Here is an 18,778-nt window from a genome sequence, read left to right as displayed (position 1 = left end):
GAAAACAGATTAGAGCAGTGTGAAAAGGGCGCTAAGCTACTATGAAATGATGGGTTGGCTCACAGGTGGGAGTGAAAGTCTGTTTTTCCCTTTAAAAATCTCTGGAAAGCATTTCCACGGTGGAAATACTATAGTATTTGTTCACTGTGTTATGAGGATCAGTAAACATTTTTCGAATGTAGTTGGGGTCACAGGAAGGATGTATTCCTGCCCTCGGTGGGAGGGGGGGGAGAAAGGAGGTTAAAAGAAGGGGAGTGGTAGAGAGAGGCTAGAATAAAGTGTACCTTGGGCCAATTTTAGGCTTAGAAGAAATATGCAAATGTGCAAACATTGGAGTAAGTCCTTTGAAGAAATTATTTATTTTCCTGGAGAAATAATTTGTTATATACTTCATCATAAGATGTACATTCTTTAGATAGCTGGACATACAACAGAAATATAAACACACCTGAACTTCAGGTCAACCTTTGGTAATTTTATGATCTTTGCAAGGCAACTAAACTTTTGACATTAAAAGGCAAGAATTTAATCGCAGTGACTGAAATACCAAATTCTGGTCCACTGAGATGTCCCTAGACCAATTCAGAGAAGTAACAGCAGACTTACCGTTTCATTCACTGACACTGTTGAGAAAAATGCATCAAACTCCATTCAAAAGCATGACCCAGTTTAAGGACAATGGAATTCCTAGTGAGAAGGGTTTGGCTCAGCTAGTTTCACATTCAGCACCCCAGTGAGGCGGGTTGAACATAATTAATATAATTATCTTCATTTAACAAGGCCGAGAAATAAAAGCAAAGAACTAGCCTAGAGTTACAGGGTAAATCTAGGGAGATGCCCGAATTGGACTTCAACTGTCTTGATTCTTAAGATTTGAGTGGTCTATCTAGGGAACACGGTGCCAGAGTTAAAAATGCAAACCCACTCAGTATAGAATTGATGAATCACTATATTATACATCTGAAACTAATCTAACACTGTATGTTAACTCCACTGGAATTTAAAAAACTAATTAAATAATGCAAGTGCTTTCATGAACTTTCTAAATGACTAGGCAAGCTGGTGAACAGTTACAATGCAACATGGCAGTTCTATTTTTGAACCCATAATATAGGAAAAAATTTTTAGTTGCAAAGACAATGCATTACCAAGCATTTTTGTATGATTACACTTCCTTAAAAAAAAAAAAAACAAAAACAAAACCACCACCACCAAAACATACTGGCGGGGTGGGAATCCCACTTTTAACAAATATAAAGCTACAAAATTCTGTTGTCTTTAAAAGTCTTTTCTCTCAAGTTGCCTATTTTCAGATGGAAGTAATAAAAATTAAAATGCAGCCCTAAAGTTTGTTTCATCTTCAAATAATATGGATATAATAATTGTAGCTTCTAAAAACTGGAGCCAAAAATATGTTCATTTGTCATAGAGAAATATAAGTATTTTGTAATATTATGAGGGAAACCATGCTAATACCCAGCATGAAGATATTAGTCTGGAATGGCCCTTGATGCCACTACAGGTCTAACAGTATTGCCTAAGGCAATACAGCCAACGTTGATTACTCACTGACTGACTGGACATTATTACACCTTAAGCCATTCACTTCTTAAACCCATCACTGCTCACTGGACTGTCCCATCAACATTCAACTGGGATAGAGGTAATTGGTGAAATGTCAGTGAAGTCTGCTATTTATAATGCTTTGACTGCAATGTGTTTGAAGTTAACCACTAATACAGTTTTGATTTTCTGCACAATTTCAATTCTCCAGTATAACGTCAATTAATATTAGGCTGCAGATTGATCTAGACCAGTCATTTAAAAAAGTAAATGGAAATTTTAAAAGAAAAATTTTCATATTTCCCACAAAAATCTGCAATAAACATGCATCTTTGCATGACGTATTAATTATAACAGCACATACTGGCCACTGTTCTGGTAATACAGAAGTTTTCCTGAGAAGTCCAGGTTACATGAACTGCTAATTGCCCGCCTCACCTTTAAAGAGAATGTCAGCACCCAAAGATAATTAGTGATGAGAAACAGAAGTCCATCATTCAATCTGAGGTTCTTCGTAACTGTAATTCTATTTTAGTGCAGTAATTCCTGAAGGTGGTCTCCAGACCACCAGCCTCGTGCTCCTTGGCAAACAGTATTTCTGTCTCACTAAGTTTAGAAGACCAATGGAGGCAAAGCAGGGCTTTCTCCAGTTATGACCAAGAGACTGGCGAATGCTACTTTGCCTTTTTCAAGCTCAGAAAAGCTGAGTGATGTTTTTTGAAAACTCTTAATATAAAGGTTCTCTCCAAGAGAAGAACCACCGGGATCCCCAGCACCTACACATTATGGAATTACATAGATGTTAACTGAATGACTCCTCAGGCCAAACTGACCCAAGATACCCTGTCTTCAATGAGGTAAACTTTAAAAACCCCCCCCGAAAAAACTAAAGGAAAAGCAGTAACAATGAAAAAGCAATCTTCTTTTTTTTTTTTTTGGCTCAGTTGAAACGTGGTTGCTCTCTTTTTCATTAGTTAAAAATCTTGGGGGAACTGAGAAAATTAATCCAAGAAATGCAGCTGAATGCCATGATGTCACGAGAAGACTCTAGAGAATGAGTTTTCTCTGATTTCAATTAGCTATCAAATGTTCTGCTGGGGTATAAATTGTCTTCTATGCCACAAACTTTAAAAACAAGTCACAAAATCCACATTAGAATATAAGTTTTTTAATTTTTATAAATAACTTATCTGTTACACAAAGATAGTTTACCCAGCTAAATCACAAAACCATCAACTCAAGATATCCAAATTACGTTTTATTAATAAAACAAGTAAAAACTGATTTATCAATCTTCACATAGAACTGCAGATGAAGCTGAAAAACAAGGCCTAGTTTTAAAACAAAATGCATCAAATGTAAGGGCTTTGGGTCTATGGTCTAATTACCTACGATTGTCGTATTTCTTCCCATATACAAGATGCAAAGCCTGGAAGTCAAGGCTTTGACATTCATATAGATCACATGTAATAATCCTGCTTATTTAAAAAATATCCATTTGCAGACATTTACAATGGGTGACAGTGAACATTATCTCCTACCTTTTACTACATTTCAGCACTTCCCTTAGCCCCATTCTAAGCACTGATGTATAATTTCATAATTCTGTTTTTTAAATGCATACCGTTATTTCTTTTTCTTGATTTCATTTAGTTATATACATTCCCGATCATCTGAATATTTATTTTCCTTATAAAAATATATCATCAAAATAAAGAGATGCTTGAGGTTGCTTCAGTGTTCAAGTTTGCTTGTTTTTCTTTTTTCCAGCTTTCCTTCAGTTGTCCTAAATATGACTAGCCTAGTTTTATAAATAGACATGATACTGCCACCAAGTCAGGTTTAGAAACGGACTGCCCCAACAGTAAAGCATTTCAACTTCTCCCCAAACCAGGGCTGTCGGTACTGCTGCTGTTGCTGGTTTTGGACACTGTACTTTGCCCATAGTAATCTCTCGTGGAAGTTCTGTGGGACACCAGGCAGATGAAGCAAGCTGAACTGTGTTGCTCTGTCAGTGGGTTTAAAAATACCTTTCGTTTTAAGCTTCCCTGGGGAAGGTCAGTGTGCCGTGTGACCCCCCGCTGAAGCCGGCGGGCACGCGGTGACTCAGAGAGACGTGAGCCTTGTCGTACTTCCTGCGAGTCAGCGGGCAGCATCTGCGTGGCTTCACAGAACTCGGCGCTCGGGAGGGCCAAGCACAGAGGAAGGAGAGGAAAGTTATTTTGTGCACAGTTTCATTTCATTAATGCTTTTTTATTTTAAGGCATTGCTTCTCTCAGGTAAGGCTTAAAAAGGGACATGATCGTGCTTAATCACTAAAAGGAAAAAAGAAAATTAGTTAACAAAAGACTATTACACTATACATATAGAAATACAAGAAAATAATAAAGAAAAGAAATCACTTAAAGCAGACTCGAGCGATCTGTACAGTAGGAAAGGCGTGGGGTACTTCACGGCATGTCTGTACAGACAGCGCCTGCCGCTTTTCTTGCCATCTTTAGACCCCAGATGCTGGCTTCACAGAGTGGAGACGTTTTCAGGGAAGACAAAGACGAGGCCAAGAGTACCACAGATTCATGAAGTTCTTCCCCTATCCATTGGCACCATGCGGCAGCAAACAGTTTTTAAATAGTTAAACCTTGTTCCTTTTCTTCATGTTTGTAGTGTTTCACCGAAAGCTTTAAAAAAAAAAGCCATCGCTCTATTCCTTCCTCCTGTCAAAATTCAGTAGTGACATGAGGGGGGAAAAGGTACTGGGCACACCTAGGCACTACTAGAGTGAGAATTATCCACAATGGGCTACTGGTAACACTGTACATGGTTAGGCAGCGGGCAACCGAGTCTCTCAGCAGCCTCCCTTTCATGTGATGAATTTCAACTGCCCATGACATTAGACTGAGGTATTATTAGCTCTGGGGGCTGACATTTAACATTAGCACAACACCATCTCATCACACCTTCAATTTGACAAAATCCTATGTAGCAGTGAAACTTCTCCCCTGATGACAGACTAGTTTCTTGAACTTCCGATGTGGTTTTGGAGCTATAGGGCCTTTTGGCTCAGAAATGCCTGGGCATCTCACACTGTTCACAGCGGATTAAGGCTGGATGGTTCAAAAAAGTACAGGCAGTACAATTCCACTGAGCCCCCTCATCATCTTCTGTGTCTTGAGTCTTTGGTGTTTTGATGGTGGACCTTTGATCTGTAAAGAAGCAAAAGAATTGTTTTAGAAGCAAAAAACCGCAAAGTCATAAATTACTGGCAACTTTAAGCACCATTTGGACTGCACAGCACAGAGCAGCCGGTTAACCAAATGAAGCACCGAGCTGATTCTGACATGCTCGGTTCTCACCCACCTCTAGCAAGCTGGTGCTTCTCTGCTGGGGAACACCAACGCTGGCAGGATGGGGTCACCTCACTATCTCCTTCAGAGGAAAAAGAGCATCATTTTCTCTAATTCACAGCAGGAGAAAAGGGAAGTCAATTTATATGGGAACCAACAGCAAAGATTCCCATCATCTCACCTTGGACTGTGAAAAGGTGTCCTACTTCCATACTGACAGTGACTCTATGTCTCATTAAAGTCAGATTTTCGCTCCCTACTGAAGAAGTACTTCTATTTCTGTTTTCTACCAGGAATGGACTTTTTGTTAAATGTTCTCTATTTGCTAAAAATGTAAGCTGTGAACAACACAAATAAAAACAAAAAGACGAGGGGCGCCTGGGTGGCACAGCGGTTAAGCGTCTGCCTTCGGCTCAGGGCGTGATCCCCGCATGATGGGATCGAGCCCCACATCAGGCTCCTGTGCTATGAGCCTGCTTCTTCCTCTCCCACTCCCCCTGCTTGTGTTCCCTCTCTCGCTGTCTCTATCTCTGTCAAATAAATGAATAAAATCTTTAAAAAAAAAAAGGCGAGCTAATTTCTAAAATCTTAACTATATATTAACAGTAATTTGGAGAAGCAAATCAGTGTAAAAATTCTACCATACTTTATTTCTCAGTTTATTTTAAAATCATATTTATTACAGAACAGTAGAAACAATACTAGATTGAGGGCTGTGAGAGTGGAGTTCTGCTCCTGGCTCTGCTACTCACTCATGACTTCTTTATTCTGTGATCGTAGATAAACCACACACCCTTCAGGTCTAACCTTTTTTTTTTTTTTTTTAAGATTTTATTTATTTATTCAACAGAGATAGAGACAGCCAGCGAGAGTGGGAACACAAGCAGGGGGAGTGGGAGAGGAAGAAGCAGGCTCATAGCAGAAGAGCCTGACGTGGGGCTCGATCCCATAACGCCGGGATCACGCCCTGAGCCGAAGGCAGACGCTTAACCGCTGTGCCACCCAGGTGCCCCCTAGGTCTAACCTTTCTAATAAAGTGAAGCCACTGCAGCTTTATGAGGCCAATGTTCTAGAGTGTTTTAAGGGATTAACATATCTTAAATTTGAGGAGTAATTACATTCCTCTAAGGTTGTGTCTAAGATGAAACTGCATTTGTGAAACTCCTTTTTTTGAGGGGGGGATCCCATTAGAAATTTAGGATAATATTCCTACAAATTAGTTTGGGGAGGTTTAAAGTAAAAGGAGTACACATTGTTGGAGCTCTCCCATCAAGGTTTACAATGTAAAGATTCAAACTATGTTAAAACACTATTTAACAAATTTCTAATTTGCAAATTCCACCTATTCTACTGAGTTGGTATCTAAATGATATCTTCTCTGATAATTTAAAAGATAAACTTACTGTATTTAGTAGGCAAAACAGAGGAAGTCAACCTTTTATAACATACCTAAAATAGTTAAGTGATGTTTGGTATTCTGTCCTCCTTTACTTATTTTTTAAAATACGTATATTTTAAAGATTTTATTTATTTGAGAGAGAGAGAGAGAGAACACTTGTGCACAAGCGAGGGGCAGGGCAGAGGCAGAGAGAGCTGCAGACTCCCTGCTGAGCAGGAAAGACTTGGGGCTGGATCCCAGGACCTAGAGATCAATGACCTGAGCTGAAGGCAGACACTTAACCGACTGAGCCACCCAGCTGTCCTTTAGCAGCATCTTATTTACTGACTAGTCTTAAGGAACACTTTATCGCAAAACTGTCAACTTCAGGCATTGGTCACAATTTTTAGGCATCATGACACTTTTTGCAACATTCAAGAGCAACTTGACACTGCTATTTATAGAGTAATTTTCTTTAAATCTAGTAATTTAAAAATATCTAATTAAGGCTTATCTAAGTAAAAATATTTGAAAAATTGAGGGTCTAACAATACTAGTTAATATTTCTTAAACCACATTAAAATAAATAAAGTTTTGTTTTGACTTTTTACCATAAAAATGTTTACGTTTCATACTTGGAAAACATTTTATTGAATGATTGTTTTAATTGGGGCTCCATCCTACTTAACAGAATTTTGGTCTTACTTCAGTGTTAGAAAACATTCCCACCTGGCACATTTAAAAAACTGTCCTAAAAACAAAGGTTTTTAGGAAGGTGGATTATTTGTATTAACACTTTATTATTAAATACCAGCACCTTCTTCATTATTTAAGTAATATCTAAGGTATTTAATAGGAGACCTACACATTTTTTTTTTTAATGAAAAATGTCCAATGTTTTCTTATATCTGCACAATCTCATTTGGTACTTAAACTTGCAGAGGGAGGGGGAGAAGCAGGCTCTCTGCTGTGCAGGGAGCCCGATGCAGGGCTTGATCCCATGATCTCTGGGATCATGACCTAAGCCAAAGGCAGAGGCTCAACCGACTGAGCCACCCAGGTGCCCCTAGAAATCTTTTTATTAGAGGTATTTGGAAACCAGAATTTAAAGAGGAAGTTAGACTGCAAAGGATGACTTGTGATTTCCACACTAATTTTAGCTGCTTAAAAAGCAAAACACTGCAGTGTAAAGCAGAACTGCAAAATCAGTTCCAACTAAATAAACCTCTATAAATGAAACTAATAATTTTCTATTTTAGCCTGAAGGTAAAAATGTTTGATTCTATATTTCTCCAAAATAGCAGACAAGCTTCTATCTTTTGTAAAAAAGCTTTTAATAGATTTTTTCTTTTTTCCCTTTTTTGGGTAATAATTGCCATATTTCATCATATTTGACGTTATCAACTTTTAAAATTGGCAGTATAGTTGACATATAGTGTTATAGTAGTTTCAGGTGAAGAGCATAGTGATTCAACAATTTTATACATTATACAATGCTCATCATGATGTTCCCATCTGTCCCCATACAGAGCTACTACAATATTAATGACCATATTCCCTATTCTGTACTTTTCATCCCTGTGACTTATCTATTTTATACCTGGAAGTTTGTACCACTTAATCCCCTTCACCTATTTTGCTCATCTCTCCCCACCCCAGTGACCATTAGTTTGTTCTCCGTATTTATTAGTCTGCCTCTGTTTTGTTGTTGTTGTTGTTTTTCGATTCCACAAATAAGTGAAATGATATGGTATATTATATTTGTCTTATTTCACTAGCTTGAAAAGACACATGCATGCCTATGCTTACTGCAGCATTATTTACAATAACCAAATATGGAAGCAACCTAAGTGTCCACTGATAGATGAATGAATAAAGAAGGGGTGTGTGTGTGGGTACACAAGGGAATATTATTCAGCCACAAAGAAGGAAATCTTGCCATTCACAACAGCATGGATGAACCTAAACAGTATTATGCCAAGTGAATTACTGGACTGTGTGGGATTTCTAATTTTTGAGGAACTTCCATACTGTTTTCCATAGTAGCTATTATAAATTTAAATTCCCACCAACAGTACACAAGGGTTCCCCTTTTCTCCACATCTTCATCAATACTTGTTATTTCTTATCTTTTTTCTTTCAAGTTTTAAATTTTTAGTTGTCTTTTTGATACTAGCCACTCCTGACTGGTGTGAGGGGTTATCTCATTGTAGTTTTGACTGGCATTTCCCTCATGATGAGTGACACTGAGCATCTTTTCATGTGTCTGTTGGCTATCCGCTTGTCTTTGTTGGAAAAATGTCTATTCAGGTCCTTTGCTCATTTTAAAATTGGATTATTTGGGGTTTTTTTGGGTGGTGAGTTGTATGAACGCTTTATATATTTTAAATATTAATCTCTTATCAGGTATATCGTTTGTGAATATCTTCTCCCACTCAGTAGTTGCCTGTTCATTTTGTTGATGATTTCCTTGCTGTGCAAAAGCTTTTCAGTTTGATAATGGCTTTTCTTTCACTTGCCTGAGGAGACATGTCTGGAAAAATGTAGCTAAGGCCAATGTCAAAGAGATTACTGCCTATGTTCTAAGAATTTTATGGTTTCAGGTCTTACATTTAGGTTAATGTAATTAATGGTTAACCCATTTTGAGCTTAGTTTTGTGTATGAGTGGTCCATTTTCATTCTTTTGCATGTAGCAGTCTAATATTTTCAATTTATTGAAGAGATTGTTTTTTCCTCCATTGTATATTCTTGCCTCCTTTGTTGTAGATTAATTGATGATGTACGTGTGGGTTTATTTCTGGGTACTCTATTCTGTTTCATTGGTCTATGTGTCTATTTCTGTGCCAGTACCATATTTTTAAAAAAAGATTTATTTATTTATTTGACAGAGAGAGAGAGAGACAGCCAGTGAGAGAGGGAACACAAGCAGGGGGAGTGGGAGAGGAAGAAGCAGGCTCCCAGCGGAGGAGCCTGATGCAGGGCTCGATCCCAGAACGCTGGGATCACGCCCTGAGCGAAGGCAGATGCTTAACGACTGCGCCACCCAGGCGCCCCCAGTACCATATATTGAAACTGGGATTGTGAGACTTCCAGCTTTGTTCTTTCTCAAGATAGCTTTGGCTATTTGGGGTCTCTTGGGTTCCATACAAATTTTTGGCTTATTTATTCTAGTTCTGTGAAAAATACCATTGGTATTTTGGTAGGGACTGCATCGAATCTCAATGTAGATTGCTCTGGTAGTAAAGACGTTAAGCAGTATCAATTCTTCCAATTCATGAGCATGGTATATCTTTCCATTTGTTTGTGTCTTCAATTTCCTTCATCAATGTCTTAGTTTTTAGAGTACAGGTATTTGTATTTTACTTTTCTTTGATGCAACTATGAGTGGGGTTGTTCTCTTAATTTCTCTTCTGCTACTTTGTTGTTAGTGTATAGAAATGCAACAAATTTCTGCATATTAATTTTGTGTCCTACAACTTTACTGAATTCATTTATTAATTCTAATAGTTTTTTTGGTGAAGTCTTCAGCATTTTCTATATATAGCATCATATCATCTGCAAATAGTGACAGTTTTATTCCTTCCTTATCAATTTGGATACTTTTCTTTTTCTTATTTGATTGCTGCAGCTAGGAACTTCTAGTTGAATAAATGTTGAATAAAAATGGCAAAAGTGGGCATCCTTGTCTTGTTCCTGATCTTAGAGGAACAACTTCTAGTTTTTCACCAATGATTATAATGTTAGCTATGGGTCTGTCATATATGGCCTTTATTTTGTTGAGGTATGTTCCCTCCAAACCCACTTTGTTGAGTTTTTATCATGAAGAGATGTTGAGTTTTGTCAAATGCTTTTTCTACATCACTTTGTTAATGTGGTGTATCATGCCGATTGATCTGTACATATTAAACCATCCTTGCATCCCTGGAATAAATCTCACCTGACTGTGGCGAATGATCCTTTTAGTGTATTGTTGAATTGCATTTGCTAATATTTTGTTGAGTGTTTTTTGCATCTATGTTCATCTGGGATACTGGCCTGTAATTTTCTTTTTTGTAGTGTCTTTGTCTGGTTTTGTTTATCAGGGCAATGCTGGCCTTGTAGAATAAATTTGGAAGTTTTCCTTCCTCTTTTACTTTTTGGAATAGTTTGAGAAGGACAGATACTAACTCTTCCTTAAGTGCTTGGCAGAATTCACCTATGAAGCCGTCTGGTCCTGGACTTTTGTTTGTTGAGAGTTTTTTGATTCCAGACTCAGTTTTGTTACTAATAATCAGTCTGTTCACATTTTCTGTTTCTTCCTGATTCAGTCCCAGAATAGTGTTTATTTCTAGGAATTTATCCATTTCTTCTAGGTTGTTGAAATCTTGGCATAAAACTTTTCATAGTAATCCTTTATAATCCTTTGTATTTCTGTAGTGTTGGTTGTTACTTCTCCTCTTTCATTTCTTATTTTATTTATTTAAGCCCTCTCTTTTTCCCCGATGTGTCTGGTTAAAGGTTTATCAATTTTGTTTATGTTTTTAAAGAACTAGATCTTGGTTTCATTGACCTTTTCTATTTTTCTTAGACTCTATTTTGTTTATTTCCACTCTGATCTTTAATATTTCCTTCCTTTTACTAACTTTGGGCTTTGTTTGTTCTTTTTCTAGTTTCTCTAAGTATAGAGTTAGATTATCTGAGTTTTTTTCGTTTCTTGAGGTAGGTCTCTATCACCATAAACTTCCCTCTTAGAGCTGCTTTTGCTGCATTCCAGAGAATTTGAATCTGTGCTTTCATTTTCATTTGTCTCCAGGTATTTTTTTATTTCCCGTGATTTCTTCATTGATGCATTGGTTGTTTAGTATGTTGTTCAGCCTCCACATATTTGTGGTTTTTTACCAATTGTTCCCTTGTAATTGACTTCTAGTTTTATAGCATTGTGGTTGGAAAGACGCTTGACATGACTTCAGTCTTAAGTTCACTGAGACTTGTTTTGTGGCCTAACATGTGATCTATCCTGGAGACTGTTCGATGTGTACTTCATAATATGTATTCTGCTGTTTTTGGATGAAATGTTCTCTATCTATCTCTTAAGTCCGTGTGTTCTAATGGGTTGTTCATAAGCCACTGTTTCCTTATTTTCTGTCTGGAAGATCTCTCCATTGATGTAAGTATACTGTTAAAGTTCCCTACTATTATTGTATTACTGTCAATTTCTCTCTTTGTGTCTGTTAATATTTGCTTCACATATTTAGGTGCTCCTCTGTTGGGTGTATAGATATGTACAATTGTAATATCCTTTTGTTGATCTCTTTACATTGCATTCCCCTTTTTTGTCTCTTGTTGCAGTCTTTGTTTTAAAGTCTACTTTGTCTGATATAAGTACGGCTACCCCAGTTTGTTTGCTTCTATATGCAAAGAGCATCTTTTTCCATCCCTTTCCTTTCGGTCAGTATCTTTAGGTCTGAAGTGAGTCTCTGGTAGGGAGCATACAGATGGGCCTTGTTATTTTACCATCCAGTCATCCTATCTCTTTTGACTGGAGGATTCAGACCATTTACATTCAAAGTAATCAGTGATAGATACATACTTATTACCATTTTGTGGTTTTCTGGTTGTTTCTGTAGTTCCTCTACGTTCCTTTCTTCTTTTGTGTTATGTTATGTTTGGATTCCTTTCTCTTTATTTTTTGTGTATCTATTACAGGTTTTTGATTGGTGGTTACCATGAAGTTCATATGTAAAAACCTAAGTATATAGCAGTCCATATGAAGTTGATGATCCCTGTAGTTCAAACACATTCTAAAAGCACTGTTTTACTTTCTCCTCTATGTTTTATGTATATGTCATATTTTATGTCTTTTTATTTTGTGAGCCCCTTAACTAATTTTTTTTTAGATATAGTTAATTTTACTACTTTTGTCTTTCAACCTTCATACTAAGTTTTATAAGCAATTGATCAACTATCTTAACCATATGTTTGCTCTCACCTGGGAAATTTTTTCATTTCATTATTTTCTCATTTCTAGTTATGGCCTTTTCTTGTCCCTTTAACTTTTCTTATGAGGCTGGATTAGTGGTGATGAACTCTAACTTTTGTTTGTCTGGGAAACTCTAGCTCTCCAATTCTAAATGATAATTTTGCCGAGTAGTATCCTGGTTATAGGTTTTTTCCTTTCAGCACTTTGAATATATCATGCCACTCCCTTCTGGCTGCAGTATCTGTTGCAAAATTAGCTGATAGTCTCATGGGGTTTTTCCTTATATATATGAATAGGTCCTGTTCTCTTACTGCTTTTAAGACTCTCTATCTTTAATCTTTGACATTTTCATTATGTGTCTTGGTGTAGACCTCTTTGGGCTCATCTTATTTGGGACTCTCTGTGCTTCCTGAACCTGGATGTATGTTTCCTTCCCCAGGTTAGTGAAGTTTTCAACGATAATCTTAAAGTAAGTTTTCTGCCCTTTTCTCTCTTTCTCCTCCTTCTGGGACCTCTATAATGTGAATGTTATTATTCCTGATGTTCCAGAGAGGTCCCTTAACCTAGCCTCATTTTTTAACATGCTTTTTTCTGTTTGCTGTTCAGCCTGGGTGCTTTCCATCACCCTGGCTCTAGATGGTTGATCCATTCTTCTGTATCCTCTAATCTGCTGCTGAGTCCCTCTAGTGTATTTTTCATTTCATTAATTGTATTCTTCAACTCTGATTATTTTTATATTTTATATCTCTTTGTTGAAGGTCTCACTGAACTCATCCACTCTTCTCTCAAGTTTGATGAGCATCTTTATGACCATTACTTTGAATTCTTTATCAAGCAGATTGTTTATTTCTGTTTCATTTAGTTCCTTTTCTGAATTTTCGTTTGTTTGTTTGTTTGGAGCACATTCCAGTTTCATTTTGACTTTCTGTGTTTGTTTCTATGACTTAGGGACCAGAGCTACCTCTCCCAATCATGAAGGAAAGGCTCTGTGTAGGAATGTCCCTGTACAGACTGCATGTGCCTGGCAGCTTTGGCTGGCTGGCAGTAGCTATACCAAGTGTGAGCTGAGTCCTGGGGTACTCCATGCAGGGATGCCCTGGTAGGATGGCTGGAGCTGGAGTGGGTACAGGCTGAGGGTGCACTGGTGTGCACTGCACCATGGCCCTCCTTGGTGGGATGGCTGGAGCTGAGGTGGGCACAGGTGGAGGGGGCTATTTTGGAAGGATGGCTGGAGCTGATGGGGGAAGAGGTGCAAGTATTGCTGAGAGGGCAGGCTGGCTAGAATGGCTGGACTCTGCTCCCATTTATGCTATCAAGGAGGTAGAAGACGGTAAACATAGTGCTTGCTGGCACTTCTGACCCCAGAGAGAGTTCCAGCAGTTCTCCCACCACTTGGCAGATGTTCTAGGGTTGGTATATGGGTTTTCTTCACTTTATTCTAGTTGCCCTTTATTTTTATTGATTTGAGAGAGAGCAAGCACATGAAGGGGAGGGGGCAGAGGGAGAGCAAGAAGAAGACTCCTCATTGAGCAGGGAGCCTGATGCAGAGCTCGATCCCAGGACCCCAGGACCATGACTAAACTGAAGGCATATGCTTAACCGACTGAGCCACCCAGGCATCCCTCTAAATCACAGCTTTTTTGGGGGGCCAGGGTGGGCAAATCTGTGCATGGGTCCCTCAGTGCCCTCTCTCCCCTCTGCAGTTCACAGTGTAGGGGGTGGGGTTCTCATGATTACAGTGTTTCCATCTTTCCTTCCAATCTCTATGTGGTCCTTCTATCCTTTGTTGTGCAGAAGCTGTTCAATCAGCCCTCAGTTCCTCAGGAGGAACTGCTCTATATGTAGGTGTAGATATGGTACGTCCACAGGAAGAGGTGGGTTTAGGGTCTTCCTATGACAACATCTTGGACCCCTCCCCTTAACATATTATACATTTAAGGAAAGGCTTCCATCTGTGCTTTCTACCGTTCTACCTTTCCTTACTTTTTATCTCCATGAAAAATTTCAAACATATATAGAAACAGGATAGTAAAATAAACCCTCATGTTCTTATCCTGCTTCAAATTGTCAAGACCAGCCTTATTAATCTATTTCCCATCTATCCTCCATCTACATACTCCCTCTTGCACTCAATGCATAAGTACTGGTTTATGTTGAAGCAAAACAGGAATCGTTTTATTAAAAAAATTCTAGTTTTTGAGAGAGTGAAAAGATTATATTAAAGCAACTCATTCAGAGTCTGGGAATACCCACTTTGCTTATTTTAAGGAGCTAGGCTATGCCACTGTTTTCCTTATTCCTTTATTCAGTTAACATCTAAACGGCATCTAGTATTTTAACCACTGCTTACTGTGACAAATGCCCTAATCTCACTTTTGCTCTTCTGTAATAATAGTTCATTGCATTCCAGCTAACTATGTTTAGAAACATTTAAATTAAAAAACAAAACACGAAGATACAGCTAGTTCTAATCAAATTATATTTAAACAAAAATGAGGGAGTGGAGAGAACAGGATACCTAGTGAGACTATGAAAAGTCTTTGTTACAAACCAAAGAGCTAATAACGTACCTATTCTTTCTTGTTCTCATTTCTCTCTATATTTTAAGTCCTAGAGTAAAAAAATCCACACACATATTTTGACATACCCTAGTTTCGTGTGCATACAAATCTGATTATCAATGATGTAAAATGACAGTAGGTAATAGTTTTAAAAAATCATTCATCTGAAATTCAGAGTATTGTGACTATACAGAATTATACATAAATTAAACAGAATACTCATGAAAAATAAACTTCCCTAAGCTGTCTTTCTCATCAGTTATCAAAAATTTTAAAGAGAACAAATTTTTGCACCTGATTATTTTTTTCCCCAGACTTGCTATTTTAGGAGTATATATGAAGCCTAAGGACATGCATATATATTACTTTTAAGGAACTAAGTACATTACACTTTTGCATCCTCCCCCATCCCCAGCATTTAAGTGAAAAGAAACAACTATCTTCCTAATGAATTCATCCATGAATGCCACAGTCTGAAGCACTTCTAAAGTGGAAGGTTGCTAAAAACAAATTTTCTAAAATCTTGCTTTTCAGAATGTAATGGTTTTCACATTAATGAATACACTAACCTTTGGGTTTTGGTGGCACAGGACCTACAAATCCAATATTGTCATAAAAGTTATGAATAGCGCTGGGATTAAAATGTGGTCCTGAAATATATAAAAAGTAAATATATCAATGTTTAGCTCAAAAATATTTAATTTTATTTTTTAAAAAGCAAATATTTTCTTTCTAAAAAAGATCACAGTATAAATAGAAGAAATGCTTTTCATTTATTTTGCACCTCTAATCTCAAAGTACATGTAAGGATGTCGAAACAGCTGAGGTAGGTATAATACAGTACTCACAACAGAAGCCTAAGTGGTAAATGGGGGAACAGGTCAAATTAAACTATAGTAAGACAGTAACAGAATTAGAACTAGACCACTGTTCTATGTGACAAGTTAAAATAACTTAAAATTTAACAATTTAAAATATAATTTCAAATGATCGAACAAATAGCTTGGCCCCAAGTATTAAGAACCTTGCACTAATTTAATGTAATGGTTCAGAGGACAAAAAGAACAAGCTCAAGGACTTTAGTTGCTAGACCAGCACTAACTTCCTTTTTCCCTCTTTACAGTTAAACTATGGCATCTTCAGTGAATGTTTCAAGATACACGACTTATTAAGGTTTTTAAAAGAAAATACATTATCATCTTTCAGTTTGATGGATTTTCAGCACACCCTTAAGAGAGTAATTAAGGATTTCTTTTTTGTTGGCTTCCTTCTCTTATCCTGTCTTTTCCATTTCATTTATTTCTATTATTTCCCTAACTTCAGAATTAGGTTTAAGTTATACAATTTCCTTTTAGTTGTCTATGGAACTGAATTAAATTGTCAAGATTTTTTGCTATAATAACCAAGTATTGCTTATCACTAATAGCTCAAGTTTTTATAATAAGTTTTCACTGTTCTAAAAAATGTATAAGCCATGTTTTTATTCTCTTCTCTGTTTTATCAATTAAGATAGTGCCATTAGGGTGGGGATGCCTTTTTAATTAGGTTCTTAAAGCATGATTCTTGAAAAGGAAAAGGAAAAAAGGAAAACAGGAAAAAGACATGAGTACCTATATTTTAACCTTAATATTATAAAAAATATTATAAATATTATACATTCTACTAATATATAACAGTAATACTTTTGACAATACAGCCAGACATACTAATCACCGTCTTCCCTTAACATGAGACAAAAGCAGGTCTGAATAATACAAATTTTATGAAATTATTCATAAACCAAATACATAATTTCTTCTGGAAGGGGGGGCAGGGAGAAAAACCCAATAGTTTTTTAGTACTATCTGGCTCCAAAGTCAAATCTGAGACAATAAGATTATAACTGATAAGTTTGTTTTCAGTCACAGGAAAAGAGTTGATAAATTAATACAATGAATTTCAGTTGAATATGCACTGAACTTTACCTCGGGCTTGAAAAAGATCAATTTCTTTGGTTAAGCAGTCAATGTCAATCTGGAGTTGTCTATTACAACTTCTCAACTGCTGCATTTCTTCGAGCTGAAAAATAATTCCGTGTGAGAAGGATCTATGTTGGATTCTCTCGTCATTAGTTAAGAAAGAGTGGAGTTTGGCAGGGGAGGGTAAGGGCAAAGAAACAAGTATGAATTAAGAGCATTTCTAGAAAACTAGATCAACCTTTTACACTTATAACAGATTGTCTATTCTCATGTTCAAGCACAGAGGTCATAAGAGTTATATAAAGACTTACTGAAGGTATTTGGGATATGGAATTTGATCTTTTCAGGCGCCTTCTAGTTAGATTATTTTCCATTTCATTGACCTCAGATTTTAGTTTATCCAGCTTTTTCTTTTGAATCTCAAGTTCTCTTTGAAGTCGTTCCATTCTGGCCTTCTGGTGTACCAACAGAGCTGCAACACATATTCGTAAACATGAGGACCCACCCACTTTAGTCAATTAACCTTTAAGTAGCCTTGGGAAAACAAAGCAAGTGAATATTTCTGTGACAAACAAGAGTATGCCAAGATACCTTAAAACAAATTATTCTGAGTTTAAATGTTTAAAATTTCAAAATTTTTAACTTGAAAATTATTTTAATTATTTAAGCAGGAAAATGTTGCTACTTTTTAAAAATATTTTTTAGAAAGTGTTAGGATAAACCCACTTTATGGCTAAGGACAGTATTTTTAGTAGCCTATTACCTCTCTAAAGGCTCCCGTCTAGTCAACTAATCTACTAACTACTATTTAATTCACATCTGACCCTCTGAAAGGATAACACCTTCTAAGAAGTACATAAGGTATTCTAATATGAACACTTTATAGACATTTTAAAAGGGAATATGGGTTAAGCTAAATCCATTTTCTTGTATGCAACAAATAAAACAGAATGATTTTAATCCATACGAATGATAACATTAAATTGTTAATTTTTTTTTTTAAGAGAGAGAGTGCAACCATGTGAGCAGGGGTGGGGAGGGGAGGGGGGCAGAGGGAGAGAGAGAATCTTAAATAGGCTCCACGTTCAGCGCAGAGCCCGATATGGGGCTCAATCTCAAGACCTCAAGATCATGACCCTAGTCAAAATCAACAGTTAGACACTTAACAAACTGAGCTACCCAGGTGCTCTAAAATGTGAAACGTTAGTATTAAATTGTTCAAATCACAAAGTAAAAATGATACCACTTAAATCACTTATATTTGTGAAGATATTTTCCCAAGATTTTTTTTTGTTTGCGTTTTTTTGTTTTTTTAGAGAAGGAGAGAGAGAGAGAGCGAGCGCATAGGGCAGGGAGGGGCAAAGGGAGAGGGAGAGAGAGAATCTTAAGCAGGCTCCATGCTCAGCATAGTGCATGACATGGGGCTCAATCTCATGACCCTGAGGATCATGATCCGAGCCAAAATCGAGAGCTGGATGCCTAACCGACACTCAGGTGCCCTTATTTTCCTAAGATTTTTAAAGAAAGAAATTATGCAGTTAATCCTGTAGCATGAATGATAAACTGCTTGGGAAACCTTATTAAGCCATAAAAATCACCATATGTTCTTGTGATTAATCCTTGGACAATGTAGGCCTCTTTTTTAGGATACTGGACTGGGAGTGAAGATACCTGTATCTACTTCTATAAAAAGTCAGCTCAGGATGATTCTACCATGAGAAAACAGGCGGATTTAGAAAAGTACAATTAACAACCTTTAAAAATGAAAACTAGTCATTAAAATGAAAAGCTCAAGTAGATTAAACAGTTAATGCTGAACAGTCATCTTCAACTAATCTGAAATTTCTAAGAATCTAAAAAATAAGAAAAAGGCTCTAGCATATTAAGGTATATTTGGGCCATTCACTCTAGCAGTATATTCTAGAACCAGAACTAGGGTATGGAGTGGGGGAGGCCGTTAAGCTCAAGTACTTCAAATAGTAGATGATTTTTCCCAACAAAATCTGACACTGTT

General features: G+C 37.0%; 1 protein-coding gene across 7 annotated transcripts in view; it reads right to left on the bottom strand.

Annotated features, from left to right (window-relative positions):
• Positions 1-2,715: 2,715 nt before the first annotated feature.
• TAB2 (TGF-beta activated kinase 1 (MAP3K7) binding protein 2) overlaps positions 2,716-18,778 on the bottom strand; it is an 88,944-nt gene continuing 72,881 nt past the window's right edge. For 4 of the 7 annotated variants that reach the window (XM_034669272.1, XM_034669271.1, XM_034669275.1 and 1 more), the window contains 5 exons: positions 17,076-17,236; positions 16,771-16,864; positions 15,376-15,456; positions 4,921-4,989; positions 2,716-4,766 (listed from right to left, as the gene is read on the bottom strand). In XM_034669272.1, coding sequence (XP_034525163.1) covers positions 4,624-4,766; positions 4,921-4,989; positions 15,376-15,456; positions 16,771-16,864; positions 17,076-17,236 — 548 coding nt within the window. In that variant the 3' untranslated portion in view covers positions 2,716-4,623. The remainder of the gene's footprint in view (positions 4,767-4,920; positions 4,990-15,375; positions 15,457-16,770; positions 16,865-17,075; positions 17,237-18,778) is intronic. The other 3 variants (XM_034669276.1, XM_034669277.1, XR_004628172.1) reach the window with 2 other exon arrangements.

Source organism: Ailuropoda melanoleuca, chromosome 10, assembly GCF_002007445.2.
Source record: "Ailuropoda melanoleuca isolate Jingjing chromosome 10, ASM200744v2, whole genome shotgun sequence".
Taxonomy (NCBI): Eukaryota; Metazoa; Chordata; class Mammalia; order Carnivora; family Ursidae; genus Ailuropoda; species Ailuropoda melanoleuca.
The sequence above is the reverse complement of the archived record's forward strand: the minus strand, read 5'-3'. Positions and strand labels throughout refer to the sequence as shown.